Raw genomic sequence first — 13,371 nt, 5'->3', positions numbered from 1 at the left:
CCCATTGGTTCTTTTCTTGATTGACACTGGGCTAGCCCAATCACATCTTTAATGTGAAGTATAGAAATATACTCTTTCAAGTGTAGAAATTAGTACAAAACTAATTATGAAAGTTTCCTTTATTTTTCAGTGCATTTGTTTTACAATATATGGCTATTACTATCATGGGATTAATATTGTAACTATTATTGTAGTAGTAATGTAGACAGACACTGTAACTAAAAGAGTTTTGAAATTGTCTTTGTTTAATTTGCACCAGATTGATGAATTTCACATTAAAAAGCACAAAATTTTCTTACGGGGGAGCATGCCCCCGAACCCCCCTAGAGTGGCAGAGGTCCACTCATCACAGTGATCCAAAAATCATGGGAGAAACACTGGTAGCCTACTACAATGTCAATGCAGTTTACATGTTGTTTTTTTGTTGTTGTTTCTATTTTTTTGGGGGGGGGGGGTGGGGGGGTGGGGGGGGGATATATGCCGCATCCTTCTCACCTTTTTTACCCCTGACCTGTTTTCATGCCTGAATCAAAGGTCAAAAGGTCAAGGGCAATGATGTCTATTCATCATACAGCAGGTCTTCATAATCGACCTCTTGCTCCTCGTTTTCTTCACCATCTCCATCCATCTCCTCGACTGTTTCCTCTAGCAAGTCAGTGAGTGAAGTGGGGAGGATAGGTCCACAAGACCACACTGGTTCCAGGGTACCCTCTTCAGTCTTTTCCCAGCCTTGGCCAGGATCATGGGGCTTGGGACACCAGAATATCGGTGTGGCTGCTCTCTTGTAGTTGGCCAGACGGTGGTTGACACGGTTGATGTGTGGGACCAGGTTGTCTCTGCAGGGCGGGAGCCGGGACAGATCCACCTTGAATCTGGTGCACCATGGTAAGCGTCTCATCCTCTCCAATAATTTTTTTCAGCATGATGCTGCACACGTTGTTCATAGATTTTTCGCGGGCCTGGCCATACATTACACATGTAAATACCCCAATGTCCTCCACCACATCTGGCTCCACAGACCACTGATCACCAAGTTTTCTGAGGACATAAATAATTATAGAACATTTCACCAAACACCAAACATTTCAGACCAAAACAGCTGCAACCTAAACATGCAGCGAGGCGTTACCAAACGAACACAGATTAATTAATCCTGAGCGGACATAACATTTTCCCCTCTCTGGGGGGTTCAACTATGAAAAGTAGACACAAAGTCCTTCAGGTAATCGGGTCGTGCCCTGGCGCGCACTGGCTGTGGAGAACACACAGCTGAAGGTGAGGCGAACAGTGGTAGGGAGGCTGGGGAAAGGGGCAGCGACAATGATGATGGGGGCACTGGGTGTGACAACGAGGGAGTATCTTCAGGCTGTGCGGCTGCTTGTGGTATGGAGTCCTCCTGCTCCGCTCTGGGTGGCATTATGTCCCCGCTGTTCTGAGTTAACATTGCAGGAGGTGCTGGCACCTTCTGAAGGCAGCTGGTGTGCCAGCAGGTGCCATCTAGGAGGTATGTGGCTGGTCCCAGTTGGCGGACCACTTGCTGTGGAGTGGGCCAAAATGATGCCATCTTGTTTTCCCTGTGCGGTTGGCGAGCTCTCATCCAGTCTGCCACAGCGATATCTGGTATCCTGACCCTCTTTTTCTTGTCAAACCACTGTTTCATCCGCTTCTGACAGCGGGTGACTGAGGTTTTGACTGGTTTGAGTGTGTTCTGGACTGCGGTGGGGCGGAGCCTGTCCAGTGGTAGGTGTAACTCCCTACCCAGCATGAGCGAGGCTGGGGAAACCTCTGTGGTTGAATGCTGGGTAGCTCGGTAGTGTAGCAATATTAGAAGTATGGCTTGTTTAAAGGAACAGCCCTGGGCCTGATGTGCTCTGATGCCATTTTTTAGCGACTGGTGGAAGCGTTCCACCCCGCCGTTTGCCTGTGGGTGATACAGGGCTGTACAGATATCCGAGGTCAGATACAGGGCTGTCGAATCCCCCTGTTCTCCAGGTATGAAGTAAACTCCACAGATACAAACTGTGGACCATTGTCGGTGGTATTGGTCTGTGGAAGGCCCCAGCGGGAGAAGAGAGACTCCAGAAAGTCCACAATGACCTGGGAGGTGACGGAGCCGGTAGTGGTCAGCTCAGGCCATTAGGAGTGTAAATCATACACTACGACCAAGAACCGCTGATAGTGGGGGGCACCGTGGATCTCGCCACATAAGTCTAATTGCAGATGCTCCCATGGTTTTGAGGGCCAGGCCAGGGGTTGCAGGGGTGGCGGGGGTCGACGACCAGTCTTTCCACTTACAATACATGCTGGGCATTCTTTAACAAGGGCCTCAATGTCTTTGTCTATGTCTGGCCACCACACCAGGTCGCGGCATCTCTGTTTAAGTTTCACTATTCCCAGGTGGCCCTCATGTGCCATGGCCAGCACACGGGCGCGAAGGGCCCCTGGAATCACGGTGCAAAACCCAAGTGCCACACATGTCTCATTCCAACAAGAGAGCTCCTGCTTGACCCGAGAAAATGCTAACAGCTCCTCTGGTAATTCCCGTGGCTCCTGGGAGCTGACTGGATCCTGTTCTGAGGCTGCCTTCAGTTCCTGTAGAGTGACCGTGGACTCGAGCGGAGTGTGTAGTGTGAGAATAATCTCACTTTCGATGTGATTGACGCTGGTAGGCGGGGCCTGGGCAGGAACTGACCGAGAAAGAAGGTCTGCAACGACATTATCCTGGCCCGGGGTAAACTGTAGAGTATAGTTGTATTGGCGGAGGCGGTCATACCAACGATGCAGTCTCAGCGGCCTGTGCCCGGTGCCAGTAGAGGAAAGCAGAGCTGTCAAGGCCTGGTGGTCTGTTCTCAGCGTAAACTGGCAGCCATAAAGGTAGAGGTGCCATCTCTCGCAAGCCCACATACAAGCGAGTGCCTCCCGCTCCCCAACTGAGTATCTTTGTTCGGTTTGGTTCAGAGCTTGGGAGGCGAATGCAACAGGCCTCTCCACGCCATTCTGTACTCGTGACAGTACAGCCCCTATCGCCATGGCCGAGGCGTCACAGGTGACCAGGGTGTGACTGGATATGTCAAAATGTGCCAACACTGGAGGTGAGGTAAGTTGAGCTTTAAGAGTTTGCACTGCCTTGGTGCATTCTAACGACCAGACCCACGGCTCATCTCTCCGAAGCAGCTGACGCAGTGGGGCTGTTATGGCTGAATACTGAGGCATGAACTTCATATAGTAGCCCGTCATGCCCAGGAATGAAGCGAGCTGGGCAGCCGAGGTCGGTTCGGGAACGGAGAGGATGGCCTCCACATTAGATTGAAGGGGAGAGATGCCCTCAGTGGAAAGTCGGAAGCCTACATATTCAATGGCCGGCACAGCAAAAGCACATTTGCTGCCATTGAGGGTTAGACTGTGCTTGGCGAGGGCTTCGAACACACTCTGCAGGCGACTGTCATGGATAGCCGTAGTAGCACCATGTACCACCACATCATCAAGGTAAATAACAACACCTGGTATACCTGCCAGTACTGAGGTCATGACCTTTTGAAGCATGACCTTCAAAAGGGCGGAGCTAAGGCCAAACGGCATCCTCGTGTTGCGGAAAACACAGAGGTGTGTAACGAAGGCCGTCAGGTTTCTGCTTTCAGGGTGGAGGGGCACCTGGAGATAGCCCTCTCTGAGATCCAGTTTCGAAAAGACAGTGGAGCCGTGAAATTGTGCAGTGGCTGGACGACTGGCGTCACCGAGGAGTCAATGAGGGGTTGATGGACAAAAGCAGACAGACAGCCCAGCCCTTCAAACAGTGATGACCACTTCTGATGCTGTCCAGCTGCGACAGTCATAATGGCAGCCCCCCCTGTGTCAATGAGTGAAAATCCCAATGCCATGAACAGATCCAGCCCCATTAAATTCACCCCTCGTCGGGCCACATTGAAGACAAAGGAGGGCAAGACCCTAGTGCCATAGCTAACAGTCACTGTGATGGACCCCAACAAGTCAATTTTTGAGTTACCATACCCATGTAGGACAGCAGTGAGCATGGACAGTGGACAGGAATGAAAGAACTTATGGTATGTACTGGCATTCAGGAGGGAGACACTTGCACCTGTGTCTAGCAGCAGAGGAATACACACTGTGTTTATATTCACTGTACATGACTTGAATTGCATGGGCCCCGATGTTACATTGCGAATTATGGTGGGTGAACCACGGGGAGTGTATGCATCCGACCTGGAGGGGGCAGAGCGCCACATTTTTGCAAAGTGATTTTTCCTGCCACAGTTACGGCATGTTTGGTCATTAGCTGGACAGTGCCGGGCTCTGGTGGCTAGGGATGGGTATCGTTAAGGTTTTAACGGTATTACTACTCTTACCGATACTCCTTATCGATCCGGTACTTTAACGGTATTCTTATCGGTTCTTTTTGTTATATTAAAAAAAGGAAAAAAATTATTTAGAACATAATTAATATTGCTTTATATTTTGAAATGTAAAATAAATATCTATAGCAAAAGAAAAAGCAATGCTTTAACAAAACAAATAAAACATGTAGGCTGTGTTATGCAGAAGGGTGCAGGCTTTTGTGTTTTATATATTTATATTAAGACATAGGACACCAAAAACAAAGTACAAACACATGGTCAAAAAAAAAAAAAAGTATACAATAAAACAAATATACAAATTATATACCCAGTGCTTTAATTTCAGTAATGTCTGACATTACTGTTCAAGAGTAATATGGGCTAAAAAGCCATCTAATAAAGTCAGATTTAAATTAACACTGCATAGTTTATCATAGATAGATTAAAGCTTATGAAAGCCAAAATTATTCATTCAAGAGCTGCGACTGATTTTCTCTTTGCCTTTTGTTGTTTGATTCACATTAATGGAGCAATCGTCAGCAGGTTTATTAGACTGCTGCCTCTTTAAGACCAAATGCAGATCTAATCATTATTACGCCTCATATTTTCTCCCAACTATTTACGCCCATTTAAGATATAAACTGTATTTAAGTGAATAAACTTTTTAAGTGAATCTCCAAGACGGCCATTTTGATATATTTTTGTGTATATTTGATCGTTTAGATCCGCACAAAGCCCAAAATATACGTTGCTTGTCTCGTTGCGGTGTGTTTCGGAGCGCGCGCCGCATTTGAAACAGCGTCTCTTGCTCAATTTTGGTACTTGCCTTTTATTATCAAACGCGTCCCGCAGTTTAGCAACAGTATAGACCACATTTTACAACAATCACCGATCGTGCAGATTCTGACATTACGTTTGGGTTTTAGGGAGAAATGACAGCGCACCGCTGTGAGGGGAAGTTACGCTAAACAGAATGAATGCGGCTTTAGTTTTTAATGGTTATACCTCAAATATCTTTTTTATAATCATTGGAAGCCACAATCTAAATCTAAAATAATATTAGTTTAATATCAAAGATCTAAAGTGTAGCTTAACCGTTTGAATGTTTAGTTCTGTCCTCATCGTCACTCATTAAGCAGGGCTGTTGTGTTGTGCGCGCCGTCACTCCGCGTTAAAGATCTCTCTCTCTCTCTCTCTCTCTCTCTCTCTCTCTCTCTCTCTCTCTCTCTCTCTCTCTCTCTCTTTAGCAAAAATGCATCACAGTCAAATGGTTAAATATTATTATATATAGAAGTGGCTGGCGAGATTAAATTAGCAAGATAATAATTTCTTAATAGCAATAGCACTTTCTTAATTTCTCCAGTACCGACAGCAGAACCGATAACGTCCGAGCTTATCGATCCAGCGGTATTTCAAAATTCAGCACCGGGGCCCGTTTAATACCGGGTTTCGGTACCCATCCCTACTGGTGGCATGTATGTTTGATTCACAGTTACCGCAGGAAAACTGCCTTTGACGCTGACGCGGCCCTTGTTGTCTTGTGAGATGCATGACTGGGTCTGGGGCTGTGTCTGGTACATCCAAACCAAAGCTAGATGGCTGCTGCTGTTGCTGGTCATGTGACTGTGCTCTTATGCAAACTGCTTGGCTTGATGATTCTGTCTGTGTTAATTTAGCTGCACATTCTGCTGCACTTTCAATTTGGAATGCAATGGCAACAGCCTTAGCTAGTGTCAAGTCGCCTGATTCGAGTAGCAACGTCTCCCTGATTTTAGCCTGAGTAGTGTGCTCAATCAGTTGATCGCGTATCATCTCGTCTGTCAATGCGCCAAATTTACAATGGCTGGCTAAACCTTTTTGTCCCGGCTCCCGCCCTGGAGAGACAACCTGGTCCCACACATCAACCGTGTCAACCACCGTCTGGCCAACTACAAGAGAGCAGCCACACCGATATTTTGGTATCCCAAGCCCCATGATCCTGGCCAAGGCTGGGAAAAGACTGAAGAGGGTACCCTGGAACCAGTGTGGTCTTGTGGACCTATCCTCCCCACTTCACTCACTGACTTGCTAGAGGAAACAGTCGAGGAGATGGATGGAGATGGTGAAGAAAACGAGGAACAAGAGGTCGATTATGAAGACCTGCTGTATGAGGAATAGACATCATTGCCCTTGACCTTTTGGCCTTTGATTAGAATCACTTTTTTCTATTTCAGTTTATTCTAATGGGGATTTGTTATACCCTATATATACACACATTTGACTATATGAGTGGTTTTCTGTTTTGTTTCAATAAATATAATACCAATATAACGGTTTGAATAGTAACTCCTTATTATGGGAGATGTTCATTTGGACCAACATGTGACAATATTTCAAGTAGGGATCATCAACATTTGCTTATTAGACATAAAGACTATAAAAATACAAAAGTTCGAAACCATATATCAATAGGGTCCATAGGGGAGGAGTTCCAATGATCCAATGTCACCGATTTTTTAAAAAAAATTGTGTTTATTTGAGTTTTAATGCACCATACATAATCTAATGATGACAATCCTCATATCTATCAATTCCTCATGCAAAGACGAAGAGTAAATGGGGTGGATTGTGTCTGTAGGATGTATTGTTCAGATTCTATGTAGATTTAAAGTTTGCATTTTTCACAGCCGAAAATCAAGCACGGACACAAAAGATGATACAAAAAATCACATATGGGACAATAATTTGCGTGGGGAACATCAAAATTCCTTTACTAGACACCTTAAGGATTACAAAAAACTAGGTTAAAAAAAATATACCTTTCGGGTGCAGGTGAACTCCCCCTTCCTACCCTACTATTAAGTGTTGTTAAGAGTCCTAGTACTTTTGGTGCCACTTTTTGCAAACCAGCTTACAACAGGGTTGTGGTCCCATTTTATATTAGGTGTCTTTAAAGCCAAAGCACAACCAAAAAAAATGTTCTTAAGCAAAATGCATGCAGTTTTTTTTAACCGCTAGTGGGCCAAAAGTTACATACCCCTGATTTCACAGATAAGGTTTAAAGCTAGTCCCAGACTAAAATGCATGTTTGAGCTGTTTGAACTGAAAGAAACTTGCACTGGTATATCTTAAAATATGTCAGTGTCATTGTTTTGTCCCAAGATGCACACCAGTAAAGTTTTTTTTTTTTCTTAGTTTTTTTTTCTAAGGCTTTTTCTAAAAGCTACTTAAATGCCCTATTTGAACTACGAGAACTAAGCCTACACCTGGCTTCGTCTAAGCCTTGTCTGTGAAACCAGGCCAAAGTAGTTAAAGACACTTAATATAAAGTGAGTCCAATTTGGCTCATCCAATCAGATTTTAGAGCTGGAACTGTCAAATAAAAACTGTGCTTCTGTAACTCCTGAACATAATGTGAGCTTAGGCTGTTTCTTTCAAATGCTACTGTAAGAGTGTTCATTCCCACTGCAATGTCAATACTTGTCGAGTATGAATGATTTATGCCCTTTTTGTCTTGTCCAGACTCCATGCTGTCTCCCAGTCTCCTCAGCAGGAGAGGCTACACAGGCTGCATGAGGAGCGTGTCTGTGAACGAGTCTCCCGTGAGCTTCAGTAAAGCGGCGCTGGTCAGCGGAGCGGTCGGTGTGGGCTCCTGTCCTGCCGCTTGAGCCACCACAGAAATACACATGCCTCTTCAGCATCATTTATATTTCATTAATGACTAATGAGCTGTAAAACAGAGCACACTAGCCTTTATGTTAACTTGATACCAAAGGTTCTTAAATTGACGTACATGTAATATCTATAGAAACCTTGTACTTTTTTGCACAGAATATTAAAGCCAGAGAGAGAGAGAGAGACTATATAGTCATAATACTAAATAAAGTCCTTCACTCACTGCTTTATCTGAATACTTTTCTTTAATAAAGCTGGTGTTTTCTGATATTTGTTTTGTATCTGTATCTGGGTTAATAGAGAATGGGTGTGATGATGAAGATGTTGAACTCCTGTGAAATGTTAGGCCAAGTTAGAACATTTGAACAAAAGCATTTTATATGTGATCACTGAACATAAACATGAATTCATATTAATTTCATAGTATAAAAATGGACTTTAATGTAAATACTAAAATAATATATTAACAACTTATAGATCACTTTTGTAGAAGTGGAAGGAGAAATTTATAGTTAATTGTAAATAATTGACTGACTTTCTTTTACAATATGAAAGCAAGGTTTATAGTTCAGAGACATAAAACCGCTATTTTTGATTGGGATGTGTCTTAATGTTACAAGAAGATTGTGATCAAAAGGCCAATAAAAATACTGTCTGAAAACCTATATGACCTTACCAGTTCCCATTATAGCTACATATAACAATGAGAAGTGTAAAATATAATGTTAATAAATGATGATAAAACCCACATTAAACATATCTGCACAGGCTCCAAAGAGCAAAAAATAACATTCTAAACAGAAAAACAGCCATATCATTGTATAATAAACATAAAATTGGTATTACTAACAAAATATTATAATTATTTTTTATAAACTAAACACAACAAAATCCCAGCTTTTTAATTCTTATTTAAGTCAATCTTGGAAAGTACAAACGGGGAGGCCTGAAAAATGATTAAAGGAAAATGATAAGAGGGAAAAACTACAAACAGAACAGAACTTCCTGTCGCGCTGTGATACGTCATCAACTGACGACGCTTTTTACTCCAGCGCGCGCAAACAACAACGGCCAAAGAACAAGCCATAACTTTTACAGATGGACGTCGTTTACTCATCGATAGTGTAACAAGTTTCTATTTAGTTTGATGAAATTGCATGAACTAAAAAGATGACACAGTCCATAGTAGTCCAAGGTAAGAGAGTTCGTCTTTAATGGTCACACTGCTGTGTGTCAGATGCTTGATCTGTGGAAAAAAGCTTTTGCGGGTGTGTGGTCTTTTAGAAAATATTAATTTGTCAACTCAAGGCCACTGATATGGAGGACTTGGTGTGTCACTTTCAAAGTTAAATGAAGAAATTAGTTATTAATGTATTATTAAACAAATGAAAATGTACTTGAATACGTAAATCCCTGTTAAAATTGACAAATAAATACAGTTTAAAAGTGTTTCTTGGATTCATATTTACAAGTATGTAAGTAAGGATTCCTTTCCATCTAAAACTAGAAGTGCACCACCAGACCATCATCAATCATGTCTCACCTGGAGAAAAAGGTCAAGCTGTCATTGGTGCTTAAAAACGTCTTGATGCCCCTGGGCAAGAATGTGTGTCCTCTAGTTACCTCTTCTTTTCTCCTCCAGTTGGTCAGTGTGGAAATCAGGTGGGCTGCCGCTTCTGGGACCTCGCGCTCAGAGAACATGCACATGTCAATCAAGTAAGAAATAATTTTTTGACAGTATAAGCAGCTTTTATAAACGTGCCTTGTGTGCGTCTTAAGACAAAACAATGGCACTGACACATTTTAAGATATGACAGTGCAAGTTGCTTTCAGTTCAAACAGTTCAAACATGCATTTTAGTCTGGAACTTGTGTAAACCTTTTCTGTGAAACTGGAGGTGAGTGTCTAGAGATTCGCATTATTTAAAAGCACACTAAAATAATTTAGACATGAGTTTTTTTTAGTGATTAGTGGTCAAGAAGTGAATGGTGGAGAGAGAGAAATGATCAACTAGAAGTCTTTATATAACGTAAACTGGAAAATCAACTAGAAATCTTTATATAACGTAAACTGTAAAATCAGTTTACACGTGTTTAGATTTATATACTGTGCACTCAACCTGCGAAACTTAAAGTACATAAATTGGTGAATTATTTCAATGCTTATCAAGAGACAACTTATTTATATAATTTGTAAAAAAGTACCAAATCAATGCTTAGAAATGTTGCTATTTAAGTTTTGAGTGTTTAATCTACAAGGGGGAAGAGGGCGCCAAATGTTCATAAATGAACCTGGTTGCATGTGTTAAATCTAGTAGTTTTATATAATTCAAACGTTTTTTCTTAGTATTTCAGCTTCTGTTATTTAGATTCAGATATTTACAGTAAGATTTACATTTAATGTGTAAATCTCTCTAAAGGCCTTTTCACACCAAGGACGATAACTATAGCGATAACGAATATAAAAGATTAGTAGAGTTCACACCACATCTATAACGATAACGGCACAGAGGATATCATTGGAATCACTTTCAGAATGATTTTCTGATGTATGCCAATATTTTTCAACTCATTTTGACTGATAGTCAAGTCAAGTCACCTTTATTTATATAGCGCTTTTTACAATACAGATTGCATCAAAGCAGCTTTACAGTAGTAAGATGAAAACTAGATTAAAAAGTTCGTCGAGACAAACTTTAAGTTGGCTTGAGAAAGCCGGACCAGAAAGTTTGAAGAAGTTTAAAGTAGTTTGGAGTTTAAAGTAGTTTGAAGTTTAAAGTAGTTTGAAGTTTAAATTAGTTTAAAGTTTAAATTAGTCTAAAGTTTAAATTAGTTAGAAGTTTAAAGTAGTTTAAAGTTTAAACTAGTCTAAAGTTTAAATTAGTTTAAAGTTTAAATTAGTTTGAAGTTTAAAGTAGTTTAAAGTTAAAAAGTTGTTGGGGGTTTTCTAGTGGGTTGCTAAGGTGTTCTGGGTGGTTGCTAGGGTGGTTGCTATGGTGTTGCTAAGCGGTTGCTAGGGTATTTTGGGTGGTTACTAGGCAGTTGCTAGGGTATTCTGGATGGTTGCTAGGCAGTTGCTAGGGTGTTCTGGGTGGTTGCTATGGTGTTGCTAGGTGGTTGCTAAGGTATTTTGGGTGGTTGCTAGGTGGTTGCTTGGGTGTTCTGGGTGGTTGCTAGGTGGTTGCTAGGGTATTCAGGTTGGTTGCTATGGTGTTGCTAGGCGGTTGCTATGGTATTCTGGGTGGTTACTAGGGTGTTCTGGGCGGTTGCTAGGGTCTTTTGGGTGGTTGCTAGGCGGTTGCTAGGGTATTTTTGGTGGTTGCTAGGGTATTCTGGGTGGTTGCTAGGCGGTTGCTAGGATATTTCTGGTGGTTGCTAGGGTCTTTTGGGTGGTTGCTAGACGGTTGCTAGGATATTTTGGGTGGTTGCTAGGGTCTTTTGGGTGGTTGCTAGGGTCTTTTGGGTGGTTGCTAGGCGGTTGCTAGGATATTTTTGGTGGTTGCTAGGGTCTTTTGGGTGGTTGCTAGGCAGTTGCTAGGGTATTTTGGGTGGTTGCTAGGCGGTTGCTAGGGTCTTTTGGGTGGTTGCTAGGCGGTTGTTAGGATATTTTGGGTGGTTGCTAGGGTCTTTTGGGTGGTTGCTAGGCGGTTGCTAGGATATTTTGGGTGGTTGCTAGGCGGTTGCTAGGGTGACTTTAAGTTGCTATATCTTTTCAGACTGATCGGACTTACGGTTTTCCTAAAAATGACGATCAAAACTCGAAAAAACTCATTCAAAAACTCCCATTGACTTACGATGGGAGTTCTAAAAAATTCAAACCGACGAAAATTCAAATCAAAATACCTTGAAGACTAAACCAAACTGCCGTTCTATATACTATATGAGCCATTGAGACTCATTTAAACTAATGAACTCTAAACTCAAAACGTGTGTGTGTGTGTGTGTGTGTGTGTGTGTGTGTGTGTGTGTGTGTGTGTGTGTGAGAGAGAGAGAGAGAGAGAGAGAGAGAGAGCGTGTGTGCGTGTGTAAACTCAAATACTCGTACATACTCATTTAAACTTATAAACTTTTAGCAACCACCCAGAACACCCTAGCAACTAGGGCTGGGCGATAAAACGATAACGATATGTATCGCGATAGACACGTAATCAATATCAATAAAAAATGCGTTCGATAAAACGTTCGATATATATATATTTTTTTTTTTTCGTTAGAAGAAACCAACAAAGCAAGTTTGATTGCATGAACAAAGGCACTCACTCTCTAGTAACTAGATAAAACAGAAAAAGTCAGCTCGCCTGACTTAAAGTCTGACCGTAGTCAGACCAATGTCGTCTGCAGATTATGCAAGACCGTCGTCAGTTTCTCTGTTATTCGCGTTCTGATCATAAAATGGTTCTGATGCGCTGTTCTAGCGTGTGCGTTTCTCAGCGCGTACATGTGAAGCTCGCATGCTCTAAAAGCCTGTCTACCAGCGCCTCAATACTGGACTAAGTTATATTTCGAGTCTTATTTTGCTAATACTGTTATATACACACAAGGTTTACATAAACTAGTCGGATATGTCTAAAGTGAAAGGAAACTTGAGAAAATTGAGAGAAAATCTGCTTGTCAAATGCGTGTATAATAGACGCGTCGCGCGCAGCTTTTAAAGAGACAGTAATAGTAAACACGCTGCCGCTTGTCCTTAAAGGGATAGTTCACCCAAAAATAAAAATTATCTCATTATTTACGCACTCTAATGTTGTTCCAAACCTGTATTAATTGCCTTCTAATATTTTCTAATATAAATATTTTGAAGAATGTGGGTATCCAAACAGTAGCTGGTCCCCATTGACTTTCATAGGAGAAAAATATACTATGGAAGTCACTCTGGTACATCAACTATTGGTCATTCTTCCAAATAACTTTTATTTTCAACAGAAGAAAGAAACTTATTCGAGTTTAAAACACTGTGAGAGAGTAAATTATGAAAATTAGAATTTTTAGGAGAACTATCCCTTTAATGTTAATAAAACAACAAAATGTAAAGAGAAAATCACTCACTGCTCTTGACTAATAACTTTATTAATAGCTTTAATAAGTATCAATGTATAATTTATAGAAAATAGAAAGAAATAGATTTATAGAATTTATAGAAAGAAATCGTAATATTATATTTTTGCCATATCGCCCACCCCTTTATAAAGCATTTCTTACGTATTCTTTAATTTTGCACCTAAATGTTAAGAGATAATTGTTAAGTGTTCATTGTGATTTTAGACTTTTGAGTTTTCCATGGTCGTGTTGACATTTCTGCCTTTATAACTGATGGGATTATAATCAGAGGTAGGTTAAGTTTAAAATAAAAAATCTTTAAATGTAAT

General features: G+C 41.5%; 2 protein-coding genes across 7 annotated transcripts in view; both read left to right on the top strand.

Moving 5' to 3' along the window:
* The window catches only part of lama4 (laminin, alpha 4), a 251,052-nt gene extending 242,776 nt beyond the window's left edge, over positions 1–8,276 (top strand). The window contains exon 40 of the mRNA XM_081378769.1: positions 7,854–8,276. Coding sequence (XP_081234895.1) covers positions 7,854–7,999 — 146 coding nt within the window. The 3' untranslated portion in view covers positions 8,000–8,276. The remainder of the gene's footprint in view (positions 1–7,853) is intronic.
* Positions 8,277–9,013: 737 nt separating this feature from the next.
* tube1 (tubulin, epsilon 1) overlaps positions 9,014–13,371 on the top strand; it is a 94,654-nt gene continuing 90,296 nt past the window's right edge. For all 6 annotated transcript variants that reach the window (XR_014031080.1, XR_014031081.1, XM_081378771.1 and 3 more), the window contains exons 1-2: positions 9,014–9,201; positions 9,649–9,722. Coding sequence is in view for 4 of the 6 variants with exons in the window: in XM_081378771.1 (XP_081234897.1) it covers positions 9,177–9,201; positions 9,649–9,722 (99 nt within the window). In the remaining 2 variants the exon portion in view is untranslated. The remainder of the gene's footprint in view (positions 9,202–9,648; positions 9,723–13,371) is intronic.

The sequence above is a fragment of the Scardinius erythrophthalmus genome (genome assembly GCF_964197995.2).
Source record: "Scardinius erythrophthalmus genome assembly, chromosome: 11".
NCBI classification, from domain to species: domain Eukaryota; kingdom Metazoa; phylum Chordata; class Actinopteri; order Cypriniformes; family Leuciscidae; genus Scardinius; species Scardinius erythrophthalmus.
This window is presented reverse-complemented; position numbering and strand designations above follow the sequence as displayed.